Here is a 24,907-nt window from a genome sequence, read left to right on the forward strand (position 1 = left end):
GCCTTTTGCCCGAGCGTGGCGAGAGACCAGCGGGCCCCAGTCCCGCGCCATGGACGCCGGCACTCTCGAAAGTTCATTCATTTTCGGCTGCCCGATCCGCCGCCTCCTCCTCACCTCCCGAAAGCCGCTGCCTCCCGGCTGATCGAGGGGGGAGCGGGAGAGTCCGAGGCGTTACCGGGCACGGCCCTACTGCGGCCATTTTATCGTCTAGGGGCCGGGGTGGCGGGCCGGGCGAGCCCGGGGCGGGTGGGGGGGGGGGGGGGGTCTCGGCAGGGAAGCGCTGGTGAGGAGGCCCGGCCGCGCCGTTCATGGAGGAGAGGGGCGGCAGCGCAGCGCGCACCGCTTCCTCGTCCTCCCCGTACGCTCGGAGGCGCCACCGGCGGAGCCCCGGCCGGGCCCGTCTCCCCCGCCGGGCGCCATCGGCGGCTGCCGGGCCAGGCCCGGCCGGCGGCCGCTCGGGGGGCTGCTGGTGGCGGACGCGGTGAGGGAGGAGCGGGCGCGCTGCCGCCGCTTCCTCCTGCACGGGGGCCGGAAGGCAGCGCGGCCCGGGGAGCGGGAGAGGGCCGGGCCTCGGCGGCGCCGCCGCCGCTGCGGGTCACCCAGCCTTCCGCAGTGGGGGTGGGCGGCGGAGCGCGCAGGCCGGGGGAAGGGCCAGGCCCCGCCGCCTCTCTGGGCGATGGAGTGAGGGAGCGAGGCTCGGCAGCGGGAAGATGGCCGGTGGCGGCGGCGGCGGCTGCAGAGACAGCTTGTTTCTGGACGGTGCGTGCATGGCTGAGAGGGGGGGAACGCGGCCCGTGGGCTGCGTTTCCCTTCTGGCAACCAGTAAGGGGCACGGTGCAGACCGGGGAATGGGGGAGGCGGGCGTGTGTGTGTGTGTGCATCTCGGGGGGGGGGGGGGAAGGAATGGGTCCCCTTTGGGGGACGGCGACAATGAGAGGTGGCTTCGTGGTGGGGGAAGGGTGGGTGCCGTAAGGGGTGGTTTGGTTTGGTGAAAAGAGAGCTGCTTTTGAGGGAGGGGTTAGCGAGGGCGATTTGATTTCTTGTCCTTTTCCTTTCTTTCTTTCTTGCTTTCTACGTTGTGAGGCTTTGGAAGTGCAGTGTTTTCTTTGTAGGGGCAGAGCGCTGAGAGCAGCCTGGGCTTGGTGCGGCAGGGCCGGTTTTGCAGGAGGAGGAATCTTCTCTCGGAGGGGCGGTGGGCTGGTAGGCGGCCGGGCAAGGTTAGCGCTAGGTGAGGAGGGGAAGCGAGGATCGCTGTGCCGCCTCCCCGCTGCATTTCCCTGCCTTTAGCCTGCTCCCAGGCCCCGGCCTAGCCCGTACCCTTTCGCCCCACCGTAAAACGAGTCTCGTCTGCTTCTAAAATGCTGCTCTAAAGGTTTGGGACTGAGGTTAGTTTGGGGAGGGGGATCGTACCTACGTTTGTGATACGAAGGGGATGATGAATCTATCAGCTGCAACTGAAAGAAACCTTTAGCATTTATAAAGCCTTGAGTAATTTTTTTTGATGTACGGGTTTGGTGGTTTGTTTTGTCACTGCAAAGCTCTTCATCATAATGTAAAAAGTCTCCTCATATTCGAGTATCTTTAACTGTTGAGCCTTTACAGTTTCACTGATCTAAAACAAAATAAAAAAATCTGCTGTTGTAGTCTTGCAAAATTGCTATAAGCACATATCCTGATGACATAGGCCAATAGACTGCTAAATTCTGCAAAATTACCATGATGATAACGAAGGAAAATGTATGTTAATGAAATAAATTACTCCTCATAAGTACAGTTTTTCAACTCAGGGATAAGTTTAGCATTGGGGGTTTTGTAGTACCTGTATTATACAGAACATATCTCTTGCAGATTTTCTTTTGCTGCAGAATGTTTGGGTTTGGTTTTTATTACTGGATGTTCTGGAGTAGAAGTACGGTGTGAACAAAGTACTGCTTGTTGTTTTGAATTATTAATCTGAAATTGTGATGTTCAGAAACTCTTTCTGGGTAATAACGGCTGTTGTGTTACCTCCCTTCTACCTTTAAAGTGTTTGGTGGTGAAATGCAGATGCTTCATTTTCCTGAACTCTCTCGACAGAACATAGCGAGGTTTGCGCAAATACAAGTGTCAGGGTAATGACTAGTCTCTGCCTTCTGTGTGCACCTTGGCTACTTGCTCATTGGACAGGTGGCTAAGAAAAGACAGATTTCATATGCAACGCTCACGTGTTTTTTTACTTATGACGTCTCTTTCCAACAGCAGGACCAACACTGGATAGCATCCCCATTCAAAGCTTCAGTATTCACGATTGGTGAACTGAGTTATCAGCTGGTTTTGTGTTTCCTCATTATTTACGGATGTGTTGATTTTAGGACTGATGATGTGATAGAAATGCTAAGAGTGTGTGAGTGTGCGCACACGTGTGAAGAAAACCTGGTGTGGATGGTGGTGACAAAAAATTTCTGAGGGTGGCCCAAGTCCAAATGGGATGATAGTACTATAGCAGATCTAGTAAGAGCTGGTAAACTTTTTACTGATTTGAAGCAAAGGAAGAAGCAGCCTTCCAGATGCTATTTGAGAGGTTTTTATTGGGGATGTTGACTTTCCAGGAAAAAGTAAAGATACAGAATATATATATATGGGGGGAGGTTTGGCAGTCTGTAATCTGGAAATGTACAGCAGCACATTAGATCACCCTAATGACGTTAGAACCACCATTATCCAAAGGCTAGACAAGCACGAGAGTGCCAGACTTGTGAAACAAGTATAACGTGGACAAAAATTCGAATAAAAGCGTATAGAGTAGGAAATACGGCAACTTCTGTTGCAAGGTGATGATTAATACATGAGCCTAGAGTTATAGCTAGTCTGAGTCTGTATATTTCATGGACTCTGTTGAAGTCTGTGTAAGCAACAGCCAAAAATTGTTTACCTGATGGTTTTGGAAGTGTTCTATTAAAGGCTAGTAGAGAGGAGGGGGAGGACTCCTCTGTCCATCCCTGCCATTAATGAGCAAAACAAATGAATTAGTTGCCAAATGGATGTTAGGTCTATCGCTAATTGAACTCAGTCTAATGGAAACTGTGCTGTTTAAGTATGTACCTATATATACACACACACATAAATATATAGGTACACAGAAACTTCTGGCGCTGTCATGCTTATGTTGACTATCAGTCAGACTTAAGCATACAGTTAAATGAAATTAATTGCTTTTAAGTATGGTAGTTGTTCAGAACTTTGATTTTGATTTCACATGTCCAGTAAGATACTGCTTTTCTCTTGTTTAGTGTAACATATGTTACTATGAAGAAATACAGCTGTCATTCTGCTGTTAAAGTGCTTCCTTTTAATATTTTTATTATTTTATTCTCCAATAAAAACAAAATGGTCTTTCTGGAAGGGTGTTCCTTGAGTGATTTATCTGTTGCCTTTCTGGTAATGCTGTTCTTGAACACAGTGATTCATACTAGTACATGGGTTTTGTCCAGTTTTGTGTATCTAATGTGTCATCATTTTTTATGCTGTGTTGTATAGACTTTTTTATGGAAAATGTGAACAAGATCCCTAGAAGTATAAAGTTTGACTCTTTTTAAAGTTTCATTTGTTATCGTTCCGGAGCAGTGCTAATAGTTGATACACATCGTATACATTGATATACATGACCTGCGTGTTTACTTTTCTTGAAATGCCAGGATTGTTAGAATTCAGAAGTGTGGAAAGTACCTTATTTTTGTTACTTAAGCTAGTTTGCAAGTGGAATTAGTAAAACTTTCCCCTTGTTTTCTGAATTTATTTTCCTACAGTAAGGTTTCAAAGTGATGGGTGGAATGTGCAGAAATTCATACTAACAAAGTAGTCCTATTGCATGGGAATTCTTTCCTGATTTGGAGGACTAGAAATTTAGTGATTAGAGATTTCCATCTGCAGGAATTCCCGTGTTTTCCAGTTGATAGCCACACCTAAAATACAAAGCAATGATAGGAAAATCTATTTGGATTTAGAGTAGGGGGATGTTCAACCTGTAGGAATAGTTGATCATTATTCCTGGAGAAAAACAGTGGGAACTCTTGTTACATTCTGCCTCCTTGGGTGTTACTGAGTTGCAAGGAAATTGTAATTTCTCTTTTCCAGCCTTAAATGTAAATTTTCCCTATGTTTGTAGGTAGGTAACAGGAAAACTTTAAAGTATTCCTAAATGCATGTATTTTCCAGAAGAAAGGAGAAACATTTTATTCCTTCCTGGTTTCTTTTTTCAGTCTTCTGGTGGTTACGGTAGTGATCCTGAGAACCTATATTGAAGTTTGTTTTTGAGGACCTCCTTTCTAAGGAGTGTTGCCAGTCCCTACCTTCAGAGCTGCTGAGAGATTTCAATGCAGTCATGACAGGAATTTGCTCAATTTTCATTCCATTTTCTTGGCTACAGGTTTCCTAATAATAGAGAAAACTATGTGGACTACCCATTAGCAGCAGCAAAAGAAACTTCACAGTTGGCTGCCAGAGGATTCTAGAAGTCTGCTTTGCTTTTCATTCAGCTCACATGTAAAGAATTGTCTTCACCAAAGCAAGGGTTATAGACTTGTGTATTTTCTTAAAGGTAGCTGAGATTCTGGACTGGTACAGAAACACTCAGCATTTGTGTATTAGTGTGTAGACATAGAGTTGCCATTTGAAGTGATGGTCAGCTGTTCTTGCCTTTTTTTTTTTCTTTTTTTTTTTCCTTTTAATCACCTTGAGAAGTCTCTGACAGGAGTAATACAAATTAGTAGGCCAGAGTGGAGTTTGTATTCGGATAGAACACTTGAAAATTTTCTACCTGCTATGACTCTTTATCTTTCTCTTAACAGTGAATTTTTTTTATTATTTGTTGTAATTGTTTCCAAAGTAGTCTCTGACGCTTTGTTTATGATCTAGTGGAGATAAGCATTAGCTTGAAAATGAGGGGAGGGGATGTTCCAGGTATCATTCACCCTCTTCTGTGTCTTTATCATAATCCAAACTCCTGCTTTATGCTGTTGAATTTTTCTCTGGTTTGCATCACTCCCATCAATGTCCAGACATGTTCTGTTCCTTCCTTCTGTTTTTCTTGAGAGTAGTTTTCTATCTGAAAGTGGGAAATTTGTGACTCTTCTGCGGCTTGCTTATATCTCCCCGTCCTCTGACCCATTCAGAATTTCTTTCCAGCACTGCATATGTGTCTTCTCAGACCTTTGTTCGGTTCTCCTTTCCAGTGGTTTTAAGAATAGGAAACCTTCTCACTGACTTCAATGACAGATTATTTTCTGGGAGTGAAACCCACTTGCTGAGAACTATTTCTTAGCAAATTCCAATTGAAACTATCTTCTTACTGTCTTATTTTTTGTATGTGCCAATCTAGCTTGGGTGATAGGTAGCATGAAATATTAAAAAAGACAGGCTGCGTCTTAGAGCATGTAGAAAGATACTAAAAATAAACTTCATTTATCTATTAATGCTCTATAACATATATTGTAATACACTTGGTAGTGCATTCTAAAATAATAGCCTGTGCCCAAGTCTTCTTCCACATCATCACCTTCTTTTTAATTTTGAGATGTAGGATTCTAGGACCCCAGGCTTGTCCTCTGCTTTCTGAATTGGAAAGCAATTTTCTGGTTTCCATTATGGGGCATTTATTATTTGGTAGTTTTTCCTAAGTAGCTGCTGCTATAATGATTTTCCATGAAGTGGGACATAGAAGCTTCAGGTGTAAGAGTAACTATCTTGTGTGGGATGCCTCATCCGTTATTTTCTGGCACTTGGATTTGGTAGGAAAGCTCTTGTTCTTTAGAAAAAGTACAGAAGTTCTACTGGTTTTTAGTGGCCCCCCCAAAAAAATTCAACTTGAGAATGTTCCTAAAAGAGATCCTTACACTCTTCTTTATGTAAGTATAAATACAAAAGTAATGGTAATAACATAAATAATAACATCAATATGTGCCTTGATAGCAAGCATAAACCAACATTTTGCGAACATCTTGGTTGCACAGATACTTTTATGATGAGCCTATTTGGATATTGTAGTCTTTTGCATCTTGTTTTATCTACAAGGATAAAACATAATGAATTATTTATTGTAATGGTTTCAACAACAACTTTGCTATTATTACTGTTGTTTCTGGAAGACTATGCGTGGATTTCAGTGCAGTATCAGACTTCACCTTTTCTATAGAGTTTTAGCTGTGTCTTTTAATTGAGGTGACTGAGGGGTGTCAAGGTGTTTTGTGTTGTAGCAGGTCATATAATGTGAGATTAATCACCAAACTCGCCACTTTTAAATATTGCTTTATAAGAATATGAGGGGTTTTGAGTCATCTCATCATTTTGTTTCCTTCCTTCCCACTAATAGGTATTAAACCCTTTTGTTTTCAGTGGAGTAGAGATCTCACGGGTAAATAGCTAGAAATTTTGTGAAACTTGCCCACTTCCATACAATAGAGAAGTCAAAATTAGTGTCCCTGAAGCGAAGGTTTTGGTGTGGCCTCAGCATGGTTTGGTTTGCTGCTAACTGGTGTCAGTATATATACTGGCTGAGCAGTCAGGGGTCAGGGCAGCTAGGGGACTCGGTACACAGGACAGTGTATGCCTCCGTCTGTGTGTGTGTGTTGCAGAAAGGAGTGGAAGAGTGTGCAGGATAGCTTAAGATACTGCAGGAGGCCAAGAAAACAAGATAAATAAAAATGGAACTGTTGTGGTGGGGGAAGCTGTACAGATAGAGTGAACAAATTCTTTTTTGGGGAAAAGAGGCAAATGTAATTCTTAACTTGGTTGTTTTAAAAGACACTTCCATTGGGGGCAGGCGTGGAGCAGATTTGTGAAGTTCTTTTCTTTTGGCCCATGTTTTAGCACCTGTTTGGTTTCAATTTGGAGGGTTTTTTTTAAGGTAGGGATATTCTTACATAGGTTGAAATCTGTCTGATGCTCTCTACTTGACTACTTCTTGCTTAAAATTAAGAAAATCGAAGCACTACTGAAAATATTACTATTCTTATTCATTATATAGAATTAAACCTGGTTTTATCTTGCACGTTTAATTTTCAAAAGCATGTGTTGTTGAACTTCCTCTTACTGTGTTCAGCAGCCTAGCATGTGTAATATTTTCAGGTGAAGCTGATCTTAAGCTGTGGCGGAGCCAAAGTTGGTGTCTTGTGCTGGCCAAGTCAGCTGCTTTTGAGTGTTGCGTTCACAGGAGTAACTGGCACTTCCATAGTGGGTGCCCAGCAGCCTGTGTTGATGGGTACCATGGTGCAAAAAGAATTATCTGGCAGTCTGTATGTTCCCTGAGCCTTCAAAAATATAAGATAAAAAATGTTTTTTATTCTGCTGCTGAGGCCACGGAATTTCATTTCCTTTAGGAAATGTGGAAAAGATAACCAGTTCTTAAATCATGGCTTAAAATCAGGTGTATTTTTAAGCATTAAATCACTGGCTAATTTGGTGACACATGTTTAGGTTGGAAGCTTTTTTTGAGAACTACTAACATGTTATAAGTAGAACTTAGTAGTTCATTAGTATGTAGACCTGTGAGATGTCTTTTGAGTGCTTTCAGTAGAATGTTGTAAAAGTCCTGAAAACTTATTTAATTTTCTTGTATGGTGTAGTCTCCCTGCACAGAACTGGGGATTGTGCCAAACTGAATTCAGTCGCTGAATTACAGTCTAATATAAATCAGAATACAGAATGGCTAATGGTTATTTGGGTACTGTAGCTAACAGGAATGATTAAGAGCAAATAACTTTTGAGAAGCTGTTTTGTTTTTATTTATGGTGTAATGTCTGCTGTGAGTTAAAGAAATAGCGTTTTGGCAAAGCTGTTGTTTGAATAACTTTTTTCTAAGGAACCTCAGGAAGGAATTATGTTCCAATATATGAGGATAGTTGGTTATTAAATGGATTGTAGTAAATGCATGAGTACTGATGTCTTGTAGTTAATGTACAGTAGCAATTTGCAGCGTGGATATCAAATTTGAAAATAATGCTTTCAAAATAAGCTGTCCAAAGAATAGTAAAATGGTTAAGGTGTGATGCTATTGTCTTGTACAGAGTAATGATAAATTGGGTGTATGGATTCCCTAAAGCAGTGAACTGTGACGTTGCTGCCTTTATCTTACCAGGCTGCAACTCCATTTTGAATGTAAAGCTGCATGCCAACTATTTATTGGTTCTCTTTGCAAGGCTTAAAATTATTAACTGGCTTGGGCATAGGGACTAACAGAACGTTATTAACTGATTAGAGGGAGTTATGTGTTGCAGCTGTGCTGCTCTTAGGGCTCACCGCCGCAGGTGGGGGAGAGGTCTGCTTCTCTTTCCCTTTGCCCCTGCCCCCTCCCCCCAAATTCCAGCCTCGTGGTGTGTCTCATACTGTCCGCCACCCCTGAGATTTACCAGTTTATTGCCAAAGAAATTGAAGTTGCTGTGTACTGTCTTGCCAGATTGGCACTTTGCCAAGTCTCTGAATTTGCTCACTGAAGGGTAAGCGGAGAGGCAAGACAATGGCTTGGATAGGGGAGAGCAGACAGACTCTGCATGTGAGAGCAGTAGGACATTCCCCCTTTCATCTGTCGGGTGAGCTGTTAAGTCAGGTTAAGGTGTAATACATAACTTAAACTTTAGAATAAATACTTCTGTGTAACAGCAGCTTTATTCTGCCCAGGGAGATGAAATTATTTTAAATAACAGGTTAACTTCTGCGCAGAACAAGTTTATGGTGAAGGCTGGAGACTGGAGGGAATAAATTAACAGGCTGTGGTTATTCTTCCCAGGTTGGTCAGTAGGCCTTTAAAAAGTTTTTCTTAACGGGCAACTGTTGTAAGTGCTGCATGAGGCAAGGAAACATTTCTGAATGTATGTCACAGTAATTCCTGTGAAAGAGTAATTTGGATTGAAAGACATTGAATTTGGGATATCTTTCTCTGACTGAATCTTGAATGATTATAAATAAAGAACAGCGATGATTCAGAGACTTCGTGTGAAGCCTTCCTGGGTTTTCATTTGTTTGTTTTCAGACCATGCAAGCTATAGCTGGTGCAAAGTCTCCCTGTTTGTTTGTTTGTTTGTTTTTTTTAAACAAGACTTGCCACAGTGATGTTTTAGGAGTGATAAATACCAATAATATTTTGCTGGTGTGCTAAATCATAATACTATATGACATGATTAATATTATGTAATCTTAGAAATTTACGTCTGTAAGAAACAGCTGCAAAAATATTTGTTGTTTTCATGAGAATGTTTTTATCCAGTTGTTTTACTTGTACTAAAATTCATTCTATTGATGTATTTTTATTAATGTTGTAGGATATCATGTTGTGTTTGTTTGGCATGTCCAGTTTTCATGGCTCATTTAGCAAAATATAAATATCCTGCTGATGATAGAATTTAATATGACGGTCTAACAGAAAGATTATTCAAGAGCCTATTAGATGAGAATTTGAACTATGCAGTAGAGGTTAGGTTTCATATTTACAATTGCCTTTGCAGTTTCTGAGGCTCACTTCTTTTAGAAACAATTAATAGAGTCGATTGTAATTTTATTTCTACCAAGGCTTACTGCTCAAGAGGCAGTTTAAGAATCCTTTGCAGTTGGGAATAAACTTTCAAAAGTGAACTTCTGGACTACTCTGGTCCAGGTTATTATGACTGCATATATTTGGCACAGTGGGGTAGTAAATCTTTAACTGAGATCCTTAGTTCTGCCATAAGGCAAATTAGGTTGTAGCTGAATCTTTACCTGATGAATACCACAAAAAAAAAGCATCTGTCATTAATGTAATAAAGAAGTTCTTTGTCATCTAGCAAAACCTTTGTTAGATGGAAAAGGCACTGCACCTTACTTGGAAGAGAGACTTCTATTACTCTGTGCCCTGTGATAGAAAGAACTGATAGATCAAGGTAAGCATGAGTTGTGTGTTTGGGTGAAGGTGGCTGAAACTCATCTCCAGTTGCAGGATGGTCTCTTAAGAAGTTGGATGTTTTGCTTCAGCTGTCTTTTGAGTGATATTTCTTGAAAAGTAGGTTCATAACTGGGTGCTATTAGCAAGCTAGCATGTGTTATTTTGTTATATTAAAAATTAGTTGATCAATAGCACTTCCTCATCTTACTGAGAAAATTTGTTTTTCCAGGGATGTTAAAGTTATTTTTTAGCTTTTTAAAATAAAGCCTGCTTAGTGAATTATAGCACACTGTGGTTTAGTTAGCAGTTGCCAGTGTTCCTTAAACTCATTGTTGCTAGGTCTAATGAAGTTGGATACTTCTATTACAAAGATTTCTGTGTTTTTAATGCAGTAATGTAGTTGCATTACATCATGTCTCACTGCATTGTTGATCTCTAATTGCAAAGCGAGTTGAAGTATGTAGTGTATCTAGTGTGAGCAGGAGGCTGTTGCCTATGTTTTTGTTGCATTTCTCTGATTATTTTTTTTTTAATAACCAGACATGATTTACTTGATTTTTTTTTTTATTTTTTTTTAACTGTATGTGCATTTGCAAGGTCATTTTCTAACTCTTAACAGTCCCCATGTGTGGGGCCATACTGTATGGCCATGCAAGTAGTTGTGCCAGCAATTTACAACAGAGCCAGGCCTACCTAATTGCTCTGTGCTGCTCAGAGTGACGGTCCTGCTGCCCTTCCCAGAGACAGTGTGCTCACAGCTTTGCTTGAGTCAACACTGGCACTTCTCTGGCTTCATGGCAAGTTGACTGAAGGAACTAAATTGGCAGAAAACTAATCCTGGGGGGGAAGTGTTGGTGGAGCTAGTCTGTATTGCTTTTCAGCCATATCAGCAATCTAATCCAGTTGACTGCCCTCTCATATGGGTATGAAAACTTGCCAGTGTCACGAAGAATAGGGGAAAAAAACAGGTCTTTGACCATTATAGAAAGACAAATGCAAATTTTTCTCATAGCTTAAGAGTTTAACCAACTCGCCCTCCTTTCATCCTTTTCCTACCCAGATTTTTCCTGAGATGTGCCTTTTTCATTTGACCAATTTAGTGAGGTTTTCTTGGTTGTTGAGTGTTTTCTTTTTGTGCTTTTTTTTGCTGTCCATTTCAGGTGAATTTTGAACAATTGACAACATCAAAGAAGTGTCTTGCTTTTTTCTGTTTTAATTACATTTTAGAGTTTCTTCTTCTGTCCTACACTTGCAGATTATTTTCTTGTAGAAGTCATTGAACCTTTCTGGACTTCAATTTTTATATGTTTTTACAGAAGGGATGACACCTATCTGACATAGTCTTTGAAGGTTTGCAGGATAAATCCAGAAGTGTTAACTAACACAAATTATTGATTATTTTTCTTCTTCCTTTTGGTATGTAGATACAGTACTTTATTTCAACCTCATGTTCCAATTATTGCAGCAAACCTGGAAACCTTCTCAAAGTGTGGGTTGCCTAATTTCCAGGTAGTTAGGCTAGGTTATTAATTTTATTCTGTATGTAACTGCCTTTCACGAGTTTCTAAAAATAGATTGGTGTTTGTGTAGTGCTGTTATATTCTCAGTTGCACAAGCTTAGCTTTTTTTATGAAGATGGATCCCATGGTGCATAACGTAAATCTAAAATCTGAAGTGTGCAAATCAGAAGCATAATGTACTGTAAGGTTTCCTGCTGTGTTTTGCTTATAAAACTCTCACAGTGTTCAGAATTTGAGATCATATGTGGTTAACATCACATGCTGATTTGCCACAGAAATCATATTCTGGAATTCTTGTTCAAGTGTCATCTTCCTTGAAATGGCTTGTTAGCTTTATATGCTTTTTCACATTTTGAGGGTAAATTGGCAGTTCAGAAATTGTCCCTAGCCTATCCTAACCTTTCATCCTCCCATTTTTTTCCTGTAAAATAGGAAGATATCTTTCCTATATTTATTTTTCGTATAAAAACACTGAAACTTTCTTCTTCCTGTCTGAATTTTTAGTATATTTCCAGTCTAGCAATAGAGGTCACATGTAAGTAAAGAATTATATATATTCATAATGCTAGAGATGAAAAAATTACTTATTTGTTTATTTGTGTTTTTTTCCTTCATTGTTGGATCCTGCTTTTGATGTTGGTTAAATTATTTTACTTGCCTGGAAAGTTTTAGTGGGTGGCAGACTTATTCAGAGAGAGAAAAGGAGGAAAGTGACTGAGGTACTTCATTTTGGAAGTGTTTGTGATGATGGTGCAGTTGTCTTAGGTGATGCTTTGTACCTGTGAGTAGTCACTGGTTTTGCTTGACTGCTGGTTGGAATCATGTGGGTTGGAACCTCCTGTCCAAAACAAGCCCAGTTAAAGCAGGTTGCTCAGGGCTTTTTTCAATCTCCATGACCTCTCAGGTCAACCTGGTTCAAACTTGAGCACCCTCATGGTAAAAAATAAATTCTTCCATTGAGTTGGAATTTTCTTCTCTCCAGCTTGTGCCCAGTGCCTCTTGTCCTTTTGCTGTGCATCTCTGTGGAGAGTTTGGCTTTATCTTCTCTCTGCCTTCCCATTAGGCAGTTGAAGACAGCAAAAAGGTCTCCCCTCCCCCCTTCTGAAGGCTGAATAAACCCAGCTTTTTTAGTGTCTCCTTATATGTCATGTGCTTGATCCCCCTGGCTATATTGACAGCCCTTCACTGAACTTGCTGTAGTGTGTCAATGTCTTTGTTACACTGGAGAGCCCAAAACTGAGTGTAGTACCCCGGTTACAGTTTCATATGGAAGTGCCATATGGAGGGGAAGAGTCACTTCTCTTGACTACTAGCTAAACTTTTGCTAATATGTTATGTGGTTGGCCGTCCTTGCTGTGGAGGTACACTGCTGACCCACGTTCAATTTGCTGTCCATTAGAACCCCCAGATCCTCTTGAAGAGCTGCTTCCTGGCTAGTCATCCCCCAGCCTGCACTGTTGCATGGGCTTATTTGGTCTCAGATGTAGGACTTTGCATTTGCTTTTGTTGAATTTTGTAAGGTTCTCGTCAGCCCATTTCTTCAGCCTGTCAGGTCCCTCTGAATAGCAGCCCTGGCTTCCAGTGTATCAACTGTTTCCCCCAATTTGGCATTGTGTGCAAACTTGGTGGGTTCACTTGGTCCCAGCATCTAGATTATTAACAAAGACATTAAACGGTATTGGCCCCAGTACCGATCACTGAGGGATGCCATCAGCTGGATTTGTACTGGTAGTCATCATCACCCTTTGACCCCAATGGTCTACCTGGTTTTCCTCTCACCTTCTCATTTGTTTACTCAGTCCATGTCTCTCTAGTCTGCCTATAAGGACCCTGTGGGAGACCATGTCAAAGGCCTTGCAACACCCATTGCTCTGCCCTTACCTACACAGCCAGTTGGGCACAATTTGCCCTTGGTAAATGTGTGCTGGCTGTTCACTGTCTTGCCATCAGGTAGCTGGGAATGGATTTCTGGAAGATTTGATCCATAAACTTATCAGGGGTTGAGGTGAAGCAGACTAGTCTGTAGTTCACCACATCATTCTTGTTGCCCATCGTGAAGATAGGTATGATGTTTTTCCAGTCATTGGGAACCTCTCTCATGCCATGACCTTTCAAAGATAACATAGAGGGGCCTAACAGAGATATTGGCAAGCTTCTTCAACACCATCAGATTCATCCTGTCTGATCCTGTGGACTTGTACATGTGCAAGTGGCTTAAGTGTTCTGTAATCATATCTTCCTTGACAATAGGTGATAATGCATTCCCACAGGTTCTGCTGGTAGAGTTGGGGAACTGGGAGGTCAGAGGGCAGAACTTAACAGTGACATGTGGAGTGGCAAAAAAAAAAAGGATCAAGTTCTTCAGGTTTTTTCTGTGTCCTTTGTCACTAGGTTCCTGTCTCATTGAGCAGTGGGTCCATGTTTTCTGTAGCATTCCTTTCGCTGCTGGTGTAAATAAAGAAGCCCTCTTGATGTACTTCTGCATTGTTTTCTGATGCTGTCAGAAGGGCAGTGTCCTTGGGTGATACCTCTACTTCTCTGTTGGGAGAATCAGTAGAAAAGGCCAAGAAACACCGGTAGTCTGTTGTGTGGTTACCACCACTATCCTACCAGAAAAACTTTCAAAGACATTGCAAAGAAAATATTCAACATACTTCAAAGCTCCATCCTCCTCTTATCCTCCTCTGTTATTCCTTGTTAATATTTAGAAAATGTTAAACAGTTTGGCAAATGATCAAACTTACGCAGTTCTGTGTTCTTGAGTCCAATCATTCTACATGATATTCTGCACTGTAAGCAACCCAATGTGTATGAAAGTCCTGAAGAAAAAAACCCAGTTGTTTATTAGAATATGCAGAATATTTTTCCATCTTTGAACTACAGACCTTTTATAAATGCTTTTTCTTTGCAAACTTTTTGTCCAGGGGTGGATGCTCTGTATTTATCATTGGTTTTCTGTTGACAACACATTCTTGAAAGGGTGGGGTTTTTTGTTAGCTATCTGAGAAATTAAATTGCCTTCATGTGTGAAAGAATGTCCATACTTTGTGTCCATTACGCTGGTATCATAGAACTTCACTGCTGAACTCTGTGCTTCATATAATAATCTCACTTACTATCAGTTTATGATTATTGCCTATTTTTGGAAGCGGTTTTGACAAGTTTTTTGCATTGACAGCTGTTTTTAAGCAATAGATCTCTAACTCTGTACCTATAAATGTTGGTTAGGCTCTGGTTCCATGCAGATTTCTTTGTTTTAGGCACTAAAGATACCAATCTCAGTTTCTGGATGCCCTTTATCTGTGCTGTGCTGTCACAGCTGTGCTGTGATAGTGTAGTTGAACAGAGGAGGAAACTGATAGGGTGGAAAAATAACTTTCACCCTCCCCTGCTGCTCAAGGTATTTTTGCCTGAATTAGTTTACTTCCCCAGGTTTGCTCTCAGTGAGGAAACAGCTGTGCTGATGTTAGGCAGGGTGCAGGACTGGAGCAAGAAGCCCCAGCTTCTAGGAGGTGTGAGGGGTGCATAAACCTGTTCATGTAGTGCTGCTTCAGAATGTGAAAATGCAATGTCACTGTGGTTACACAGTTGATGTACTAGAGCTGATGGTATCAAAGCTGGAAGATAAAAAGCTATTTTGCATAGAAGCCTGAAGAAGCCTGTCTTAAAGAATAATGAAGCAATGGGGAAAGTAAAACAACTAAAAAATATTTATGTGTCAGATTTTTATGAGTACTTGTATCCTCTTACAATATATGTGGTGACTAAATGAACAGCAGATTAAAAAGCTTAGAAGCATTCTTTTTAATTTACTTAAATATGAGTCTGGATGAAGGCAATGATACTGAGCACATTTAAATTAATTTGCATTTTTTGTGTGAGTGCTGCAGTATCTGATAAGTTGGTTGCAGTTGTGATGGTCCAAGCATTTGTAAGATGAGGTTTATATTATTTCTTTGCCAGTGTAACTGGGGAAGAAGAATGTAAACTTCAGGTCCTCCTGGAAAAACACCTTGGTCCTGAACCAAACCTTTGTTTGATTTAGGTTTCATGTTTAGGATAGTTCTTGGACACGCAGAAAGAGATGTGATCTCAGCAAATGGAAGACTTGTAGAAGCTTCTGTGTGTTGTAATAGAAACCTTAAAGTCTCTACTGTTGTATTCTGGAGGGACGGGGAGCTCTTCTGGCAATCCAGACATAGATCTGAAAAAGTTGCTTTCCTAGAAAAGTTGATCTTTGTGTGGCCAGTAAATGCATCCAGCATCTGTGGTGGGTTGACCTTGGCTGGTCCCAAGGTGCCCACCAAGCCACTTTACCACCCCCCTGCCCAGCTGGACAGGGAGAGAGAAAATATGACGAAAGGCTTGTGGGTTGAGATAAGGACAAGGAAATCACTCAGCAATTACCATTACGGGCAAAACAGACTTGACTTGGGGAAATTAGTTTAATTTATTACCAATCATATCAGAGTAGGATAATGAGAAATAAAACCAAACCTTAAAACACCTCCCCCCCAACACACACACTCCTCCCTTCTTCCCAGGCACAGCTTCACTCCTGGTTTTCTCTCCCTCCTCCCCACAAGTGGCGCAGGGTGACAGGGAATGGGGGTTGGGGTCAGTTCATCACACGTTGTCTCTGCCGCTCCTTCCTCCTCAGGGGCAGGACTCCTCGCTCTTCCCCTGCTCCAGCGTGGGGTCCCTCCCACGGGAGACAGTCCTCCATGAACTTCTCCAACGTGGGTCCTTCCCATGGGCTGCAGTTCTTCATGAACTGCTCCAGCGTGGGTCCCTTCCCCGGGCTGCAGTCCTTCAGGCACAGACTGCTCCAGTGTAGGTCCCCCGCGGGGTCACAAGTCCTGCCAGAAAACCTGCTCCAGCGTGGGCTTCTCTCTCCACGGGGCCACAGGTCCTGCCAGGAGCCTGCTCCAGCATGGGCTTCCCACGGGGTCACCAGCCTCCTTCGGGCATCCTCCTGCTCTGGTGCAGTGTCCTCCCCGGGCTGCAGGTGGAGATCTGCTCCACCGTGGACTGCCATGGGCTGCAGGAGAATCTCTGCTCTGGTGCCTGGAGCACCTCCTCCCCCACCTTCACTGACCTGGGTGTCTGCAGGGTTGTTTCTCTTGCATATTCTCACTCCTCTCCTCTGGCTGATGTTGCACAGCAGTTTTTCCCCCTTCCTAAATCTGTTCTCCCAGAGGCGCTACCCCCATCGCTGATGGGCTCGGCCTTGGCCAGCGGCGGGTCCGTCCTGGAGCCGGCTGGTATTGGCTCTATCAGACACGGGGGAAGCTTCCAGCAGCTTCTCACAGAAGCCATGCCTGTAGCCCCCTCGCCACCAAAACTTTGCCATGCAAAACCAATACAGCATCACATCCAAAACAATAAAGAAATAGGTATGTTTTTCTTGTCAGCTGTAATGTAGATTTGTATGGAATGGCTGGCCTTAGAGCACGAGGTACAAGACATGCAAAAAAAAAAAATATCTTCTAACATGGTATGTTCTGTTGGACACTAGTACTTTATTATGTCACTCCTCACTTCAGTGTTTTAGACAATTTTAAAGGGTTTTTTTTGTTAATGCACAACTTTGCTCTTATTTCATGGAGATTCACTGTGAACTTTTTTTCCTCCCATTTAGGAATTGCTTAATGACACTGTTGAATGATAGAAACTCCTGCTAAAGGAGTTTACAAAACAGTGTCCACACACAGTAACTTAAAGGTGTTAATCTGCTTTCTGCCATTTTTCCTACAAGCATACTTTGTTTTGTAATCCAAAATTTGTTAATTGGGTTTTACACAAAAAAGACTGTATGGGGATTTTTAAAAGGTTGGCTTCAGGATGTGGTTAATAATGCCATAAAAGTTCTAATAAAACTAAAATACAGATTATTTTTTCAGGACATTTTTTAATTGGCTTTTTAAAAATGACATGTGACTGATGACAATTGTTTAAAAAAGCAGTGAAGTATCTTAGATACACCTGTTTAAGATCTCTATTTAAATTCCATGTAGTTTCTCGGGCTCAGATTTGCTTATAACCCTTGGTATAAATGCCCCAAAGGGAGCTTGTAATGGGAAGAAAAATGATTTGACATTGCTAGTAAAATCTGTTCCAGTGTGCTGCCTTTCTTGGGCAGAGGTATAGCAATTGACTTCCGTTGGCTCAATATCTTGGGGCCAGCTCTGTTTATTTGAATATTTTCACCTTCTGGGTATGAATGTGTCTTGCTGATTAAAATGGCCTTGATAATATACACAGTAAAAATTGCGACATAGTGGTCCCAAATTTAAGTCTTACTACAAAATAGTTATAAACAGCCTGTGTGACAGATGACTTGTTATCTCTGTTTAAAAAAAACCACACCCAAACCCTGCATAGAATCAGATGGCAAGCGACCATTCAGATCAAGTAATTCAGGTGAATGGTCTGGCTAACATGATGATATACTTCTAGATTTGCATTTTTGGTAGAACCAAGAATGCTAGAGTGAGTGAAAATTGATCTAGAGCTGAGGGTGCAGAGCTGGGATACTAAGGCTGTTCTTCCATGGGCAGCTGAGCTGATCTGTAGTGGTGGACAAACCATCTAATACAGAAATGCTTAATTCAAAAAAAGGACTACAGAAAATCTTAAGAAACTTCTTGAAAAGGAACTAAAAGATGCGGCTGGAGTGTAAAATATTTGCAGACAGCTTGGGAGTTACTTAAAGACACCATATTGGAGGCTTATAGCACATGCATGTTGCTTATTTAAATAGACTTCAAAAGGCCCCCCCAGATATTGGCATGGCTAAACAGCAGAGTAAGGTGAAATGTCTGAAATAAAACATCATCCTCCTTGAATCTGAACTTTTGTCCGAATAATGAAAATAGAGAATAATAAAAAAGCTGGTGGATTTAACCTATAATTATAATGAGGCAGGAAAAAAATAATATATTGATGAATAACTCCCAAGAGGCATACAAACTATTGTGAAGTATTTCTTGAAACTCAGCATAAAAGGTTCTGGAGTATCTGTAGGGTCAGTATACAGCCAAGTTGTAAAAGGCAGCTTTGGAGAATATAAGGTCATAGCTGAAAAATGGGATTGCTTGCACTCACTTTGACAACACTTACAGAGGTCTTCATGCCAGAATATTTCTTAAAAAGGAATGTGATAGAGTATATGACTGAAAACGAAGCATCAGTGGAAGAAATTGCAGTACATTAAGCAAAAAATGAACAAGGCGGCAGGATCAAATGGCATTCATCGAAGTGTAAGAGGAACTTGGGAGTGAAGGAGCTAATGACTGTAGCATGTTACTTGTTGGTTAGCATCATCTTTCTGCTATAGGTAAAGAAGGTAGCTGGTATGATACCAGCTTTTTAGAAAGGCAGTGGAGGTATGTGAGGAACTTAAATCAGTGGGCTTTGTGACCATGCAACCCAAATTCATAGAAATTATAATGAAGACAAGAATTAAATTAATCATTCCCTTTGTAAAGTCCTTTACCAAAGGCTTTTGGAGAGGCTAAGTTGCCTCTGGATTAAATGGAAAGTTTTATAACAAACAACTGGCAACAGATGGAAACAGAGGGCCAAAATGGTTCTTTTTGTTAATAGGAGGAGTAACTGATTGAACTCCAAGGTTCTGTGTTTAACATTGGTGCACAGATAGAAGGAAAAGGGTTTGATAGCAAGGTGACAAAATGTGTAGATGTTGCAAACTTTATTTGGGTTAGCATAGTGGCTAGCTATTTAAAGAAAAGTGCAGATGCTCAGGTTTTGGGTTATGTGGGTTGAAATCGTACATGAAATTCAGCGTAGGTAAATGCCAAGTAATCTAAGTGAATGAGAAGTGGGAAGGAGAATTTTTGTAGACAACAATTGGCTCTGAACTGGTTCTTACCAACCATGAGTGAAAGATGGAATTATATAGTTCATAAAGATAAATGCAGTTCTCCATAGCAGTGAAAACAGCAAATCCAATGTTAAGGCTTATTAGGAAAGGAATAAAGAACAAACCAGAAACATCATGCTGCTTCTGTAGAAATTCATGGTATGTATGCATCTTGAATATTCCTCATGGTGTTGGTATCCTCTTCTCATCTCAAAAAGGCTACAGTAGACTAGAAGAGGTTCAGAGAGAAGCATTGAGAGTGATTTAAAGGCATGAAACAGCTTTTATGTGAGGAAAAAATTAAAAAGACTCAGGTTTTTTTCTTTTTCTGACTGGGAAAAGGATGGCCGTGAAAGTACACAACAGACATCTATGCAATCACGAGTGAATAAGGGAGAATTATATTTTACTGTCTTCCAAAGTACAAGAACTGGAGGAGTAGGACTAAGTAGGAGCAAAAGATGCCAGATTGAATCAGGACAAACAAAAGGAGATACTTACTCATATAATGTATAATTAAGCCAAGGTACTATCTGCTGCAATATGCTGTTGATTCTGTACAGTAGGGTTGATTAAAAAAGCAAGCAGGCAGAAGAAAAAGGCTAGCAGAGGCTGTTAAACACAAAAATACCATTCATGGCTTAGGAAGGCCTCAGTAGATGCAAGTAGCTGGAAGCAGAGGTTGAATATGCAGTAAATATTTCTGTGTGCACTGTTTATACTTTAACTCTAGACATATGTTGTTGGTTGTGATTTTGTTTTTTCTTTTCTGTCAAAACATAGAGTTGCATTCATTATTTCTAAATGCATTTTCAACTACGTAAGGAAAAATATAGTAAGAAAAGACACATCTAAATTATACCAAAATCAAAGCTGCTGCATATTTTGTGTGAGACGGCTCTTAGTCGCAATAATTAGCGTCTGGTGTGAACAGTGCCTTGCTTTAATGAGTGCTGTCTCTGGACCACCTTCACTTAAGAATACCACCATGCCATCATATTACATGAAAATGCCCATACTGTTGGATATTGCAGCAGATAAATCTGAAATTTGATGTAGTGTGACTGTTCTCAGAAAGTTCAATTTTTTTTTACTTAGTTGATGCTAACACTGAAATTTCAATTATCATCAGATGTTAATTCAGGTCAGTGTCAGATGTTGAATTAACAAAAAAAGTATTACATTGAAATTGTACTTGGGGCAGTTCAGGACTGTTGCTTTTATATGGAAAAATTAAATATGTGTTTGGATATTAGACATCTAAATAATAAACGTGAGGACTGTGTGTGGCATGTAATTCATATCAGAGAAGGAACCCGTAAATTTATAGGTGTCAGTAAAACAGTTGAAATCTGTGTAAAACTATCTCATGTCATCATTTTTAATAGCTTGCTAACTCACTTGTATTTATTTAGGAATATGAGTCACCACTGCATTGATGAACTTATTTTTGTCAATGATAGTTAAACATTGACATCAACAAAATAAAGGCTTGGGGAAAATATATGCATCTGGTTTACTCCTCTAGTTTGTGTTGATTGATAACTCAACTTGAAATCAAGACTTATCTTAACTTGTTCTCATTTCAGCTTTGGATAGATCACAGTCCAGGAGAGATGGAGGTTTTAAAAATAATTGGAGCTTTGATCATGCAGAAGAAAGTGAAGGAGATGCAGAGAAAGAGTAAGGATGCTTTTATCTAGGCTATTGAAACTATAAGTGTCTATTTATAAATAAATACTTTTTTTGTAATTTATTAATAAGAAACAATATATAATATCTTAAAAATTGAAGTGATTAAGAAAAATTATTTCAAAGAAGTGATTATTTTAAATAGTATTGCCATATAAAAATGCATAATAATGTAAATTTAATTGTGAATGTGGCACTTAAAACATAGGGCACAGTGCATTTCAAAAGTGTTGCAATTGTCTTTGGAGCTACTGTGTAAGTCTAAGGAACACAGACAAGAAATATGTCAACATGTAAAGTAAGGAAATGGAAATGTGGGGTATCCAATCAGCTTCAGCTTTTCCTTTACTGGTGATGCTGCTCAGTACTTCACAGTTATGATTAAGGTACTTTAGTAGCTGTAGGACTACATCAAGTTAAATTGAGCTTAAAAGTCTGTTGTTTTTCCCCCCTTGTGTTTATCTCACTGGGTAGAGTTAAGGCTGTTCTTGTTCCCCAATCATTTAATTCTTTACTTAGTGCGTGTGGATTTTGACTAAAACTTAAATCCTGTGTGTACAGTTTGAATACATACTTTGTCCTTGTGACGTTTTATTGTTGCTAATATGTTTTCTCGATATTAATGTATTTATTTCCAAAAAGACTAATGAAGAAGACTAAAACAACAAGTTTCATGCTTGGAGAATGCATTTTAGGTCTATTTGTTGTTCTTAGATATTTGGAGAGTAGAACCTGCAAGTTTAAAAAAGGATGTTATGGTTCTCTAGTAAGGAGAAACTGAATCCTGTGGTTAGGTACAGAAATAATTCTTATATGAATCTGTATCTTGTAATACTCTGCCAAATACTGTGTGTTGGAAAGGATATAGGAAAGTAGATGCATAACCACTTAGGCTGCAGCAGCAGGCTATGCTGTAATCTTACAAAAACATTAAGAAATGTGATGGTTTAGTCATTAAAAAATGAGTTCAGGAGTTCATTGAAGTGTGAGGTAAGCATGAAGAACTTTTGTCAAAAGTTACAACCACTTTTTAAAAGGTTCTCAAACTAAGGGCATTTTAGTTTTATAAAATTAAGCTTGCTTTTTTCCTTAGCAATTTTACATCCACTTCTGGTGCAGTAGTAGCAGTACATACAATACAGTTAGTATTTGCATTTTACTTGTCTTCAGAAATAAGTAACTCACATTTGTAAGCATAGCAGCTTTTTTTCTTCTAGTAATATACTGCCATTTTCCGTCTGTTTCCAGCTGATGTTGATTTAAGAACACAGAATGAGATATGTATAGTGTAGTGATGCTAAAAAAAAATTAAAGTTTGGAAAACTGATTATGGAGCGTATGCTTTATATAATTGTATCTGATTTTAAGATGGTATTTCTGAGTGAGTTTTTTCATTCCTTTCAAATATCCTGTACAATAAACATTTTTTCTGTAGCCAATATTGAAATTTTATTACCTACTCACATCAGTAATTCTGTTTTATACCTGTGAATTATGCAGAATCTTATCTGAAAGTATAGATAAAAGAGCAGTTGAAAATTGATTTAAACTGGAGATCCTGCCTTTTATGCTTACCCATCCTCTAATACCATTTCAGGCAACTTTTTACTCCCTCCAAGCTAGTATGTACTTTAAGCTGCCCACATATTTACTTTGGTAACACCTGGGTTTTTTTGTCTTAATGGCATTGTAAGCTTTGAGTATTTTGAAATAACTTGTGTATTTTGCTTTTCTGATACATTTTTACTTTGTATAACAAAATTCTGACAGAAGAGAATCTTTAGAAAACGAATGATGTGACAGTAAATTGTCCTTTTCTTTCTAAATTCCCTTCGCCCTTAGCAGAACATTTCAAAGTTTAGCAGATTTAGTTCATAGAATTGTTCCAGCATAAAGCTTAGTATCACCCCAGTATTTTGAGTATACTATGCAATAAGTATGTATTCTGGCAATTTTTAAAAATGTCATTTGCTATGGTATGCTGATACTTACTATTTAACTGCATTTGTATGTGGAGGAAGCTGTAAATCTAAGGCAAGCACCTGGATGCATCTCATGCTTGTTGAGGCACTAACTAGCATTTTAGTGTCTGACCTTATCACAGCTTTTTGCCCTCTTAATGGCAGACACACAATAAGTTTGTTTTGAACTAGCCCAAGAATAACATTCCAGCACTTAAAGGATGGGCTGTGTTCTTATATTACCCCATAAGACCTGTGCTAATGTTGTTGGTCAATACTGGATGTCTGCTTGGATTATCTTTCCTCAGTGAGATGAACACAAAATATGTGGCTAAGGACCTCCTACCAAAGCAATTTTTAGAATAGATTGTTTTAAAAGAAGTGTGTTGTTTAACTTATTTGGGGAATTAGATCGGCCGTGTCCATAATGGTAAGGTATCAAGTACTGAACACAAAAAGAGTAAAGAACTTCTGTAAACTGAAGAAGATTCAGAAAAGTAGATCATCACCCAACACAATAGATACATTTTTAAATGCTGCTAGAGTTGATACTTGGCGTGGAACTAGTTACGGAAATCCAAAATGGTGATTGACAAGTGTTTTATCCCAAAGTAAATGACTGCAGATGATCTTCAGTCCACTTGAAAAGGTAAAAGTAACATTTCTGATGATTTGCAAAGTTTGATCTACTTAAGATAGCAATCAAGATGATAGCAAGATGATAGCAAGATAGCTTGCTTTGTACTCGGAGATCATACAGAAGGAGTGGAACCTTTATGTAGAACAACAGAAAAAAAGACCATTTGGTCGGTTGAACACGTTGAAACCTGTGTAGACCATCACAGAATAAATGATGGAAATGATGTGTATCTTATGTAGCAGAAGACATGAAAGGATGGAAGAGTTATGCAAACATGGCTAAAGTAATATATTAATTAAATTGATTTCTGAAATTAACATGTTATAAGATAGTTGCTAGTTTTACAGGTGATTGTTCCTGAAGTGTCTTGGATAATTTATATTTACTTCCTTTTTAATATCCAGGTAAATGTTTTCGAAATACATCTCAATATGCCCCACAGTGGTTTTGTAAACTCATGGGCCCAGTTTTCTCTTGGGTGTCATAATGGGTTTTTCTTAATAGCCCAGACTTGGGCCTTCCACTGAGATTTGTTCAATAATGGCCGTATCAAAAAACTGAATACAAATAAATGGGTCTAATTTATTTGCACTATGGTATCATTTTCTTTCAAAAAGTTTTAATTTTTTTCCTCTTTATTTAGGGGCATAAACTGCTTGTTCTCTTGTATTCCTAACTGGAAAAGCAATGATACTTTTTATTGTTACTATTTCTGTTTAGCTTTTTTCCAATATTTTTTTCCTTTTCATTCCTTTCTCAGAAAAAACCCCATGTTTATGTAGATGATTTATGCTTCTTTTGTGACCCTGTTAGTAAGGCACTATAGCCTTTAAATTGATAAAGAACATTTTGTTCAGAGCCTCAGTTCTTAATTTTTAGCAGTTTTAGTTAAGGTTATTTTTAACGAGATAGCATTGTGCATGAGTTGAATAATACCACTACTTCTCTTGTGCCTCTATCAGGGCTTTTTTTAATGTGCTGCCTACCACCATGTAATTTAAAATAAAGAATGTACACAGTGCACTGTGAGGGGAAGTATGTCAGCCTCCTGTTTATATATGTAAGAGTTTTCAGAAAGAAATTCCAATTACATTTGAAACATTACTGGATTAGTTGGTAGTTGATAGAAATATGCTTGCAGCTCATTGGAGTGTAAACTCAGTAATCAACAGCGGTTTAAAGTTTGGGTTGCTTGTAGATAGTAGTAAAAACATGGACTATTAAACTGAGGTATCTAACTAGCTATTGCACGGTTCTTAATGTTTTAAAACATTAAACAAATGGTAAGTGATTAGAGATAATGAAATAGAATTTTTTTTTTTT

General features: G+C 39.7%; 1 protein-coding gene across 2 annotated transcripts in view; it reads left to right on the top strand.

Moving 5' to 3' along the window:
* The first annotated feature begins 295 nt into the window (after nucleotides 1–295).
* Nucleotides 296–24,907, top strand: part of SENP6 (SUMO specific peptidase 6) — an 83,894-nt gene continuing 59,282 nt past the window's right edge. For both annotated transcript variants that reach the window (XM_049817895.1, XM_049817896.1), the window contains exons 1-2: nucleotides 296–759; nucleotides 20,881–20,974. In XM_049817895.1, the coding sequence (XP_049673852.1) occupies nucleotides 711–759; nucleotides 20,881–20,974 (143 nt within the window). In that variant the 5' untranslated portion in view covers nucleotides 296–710. The remainder of the gene's footprint in view (nucleotides 760–20,880; nucleotides 20,975–24,907) is intronic.

Source organism: Accipiter gentilis, chromosome 15 (assembly GCF_929443795.1).
Source record: "Accipiter gentilis chromosome 15, bAccGen1.1, whole genome shotgun sequence".
Classification (NCBI taxonomy): domain Eukaryota; kingdom Metazoa; phylum Chordata; class Aves; order Accipitriformes; family Accipitridae; genus Astur; species Astur gentilis.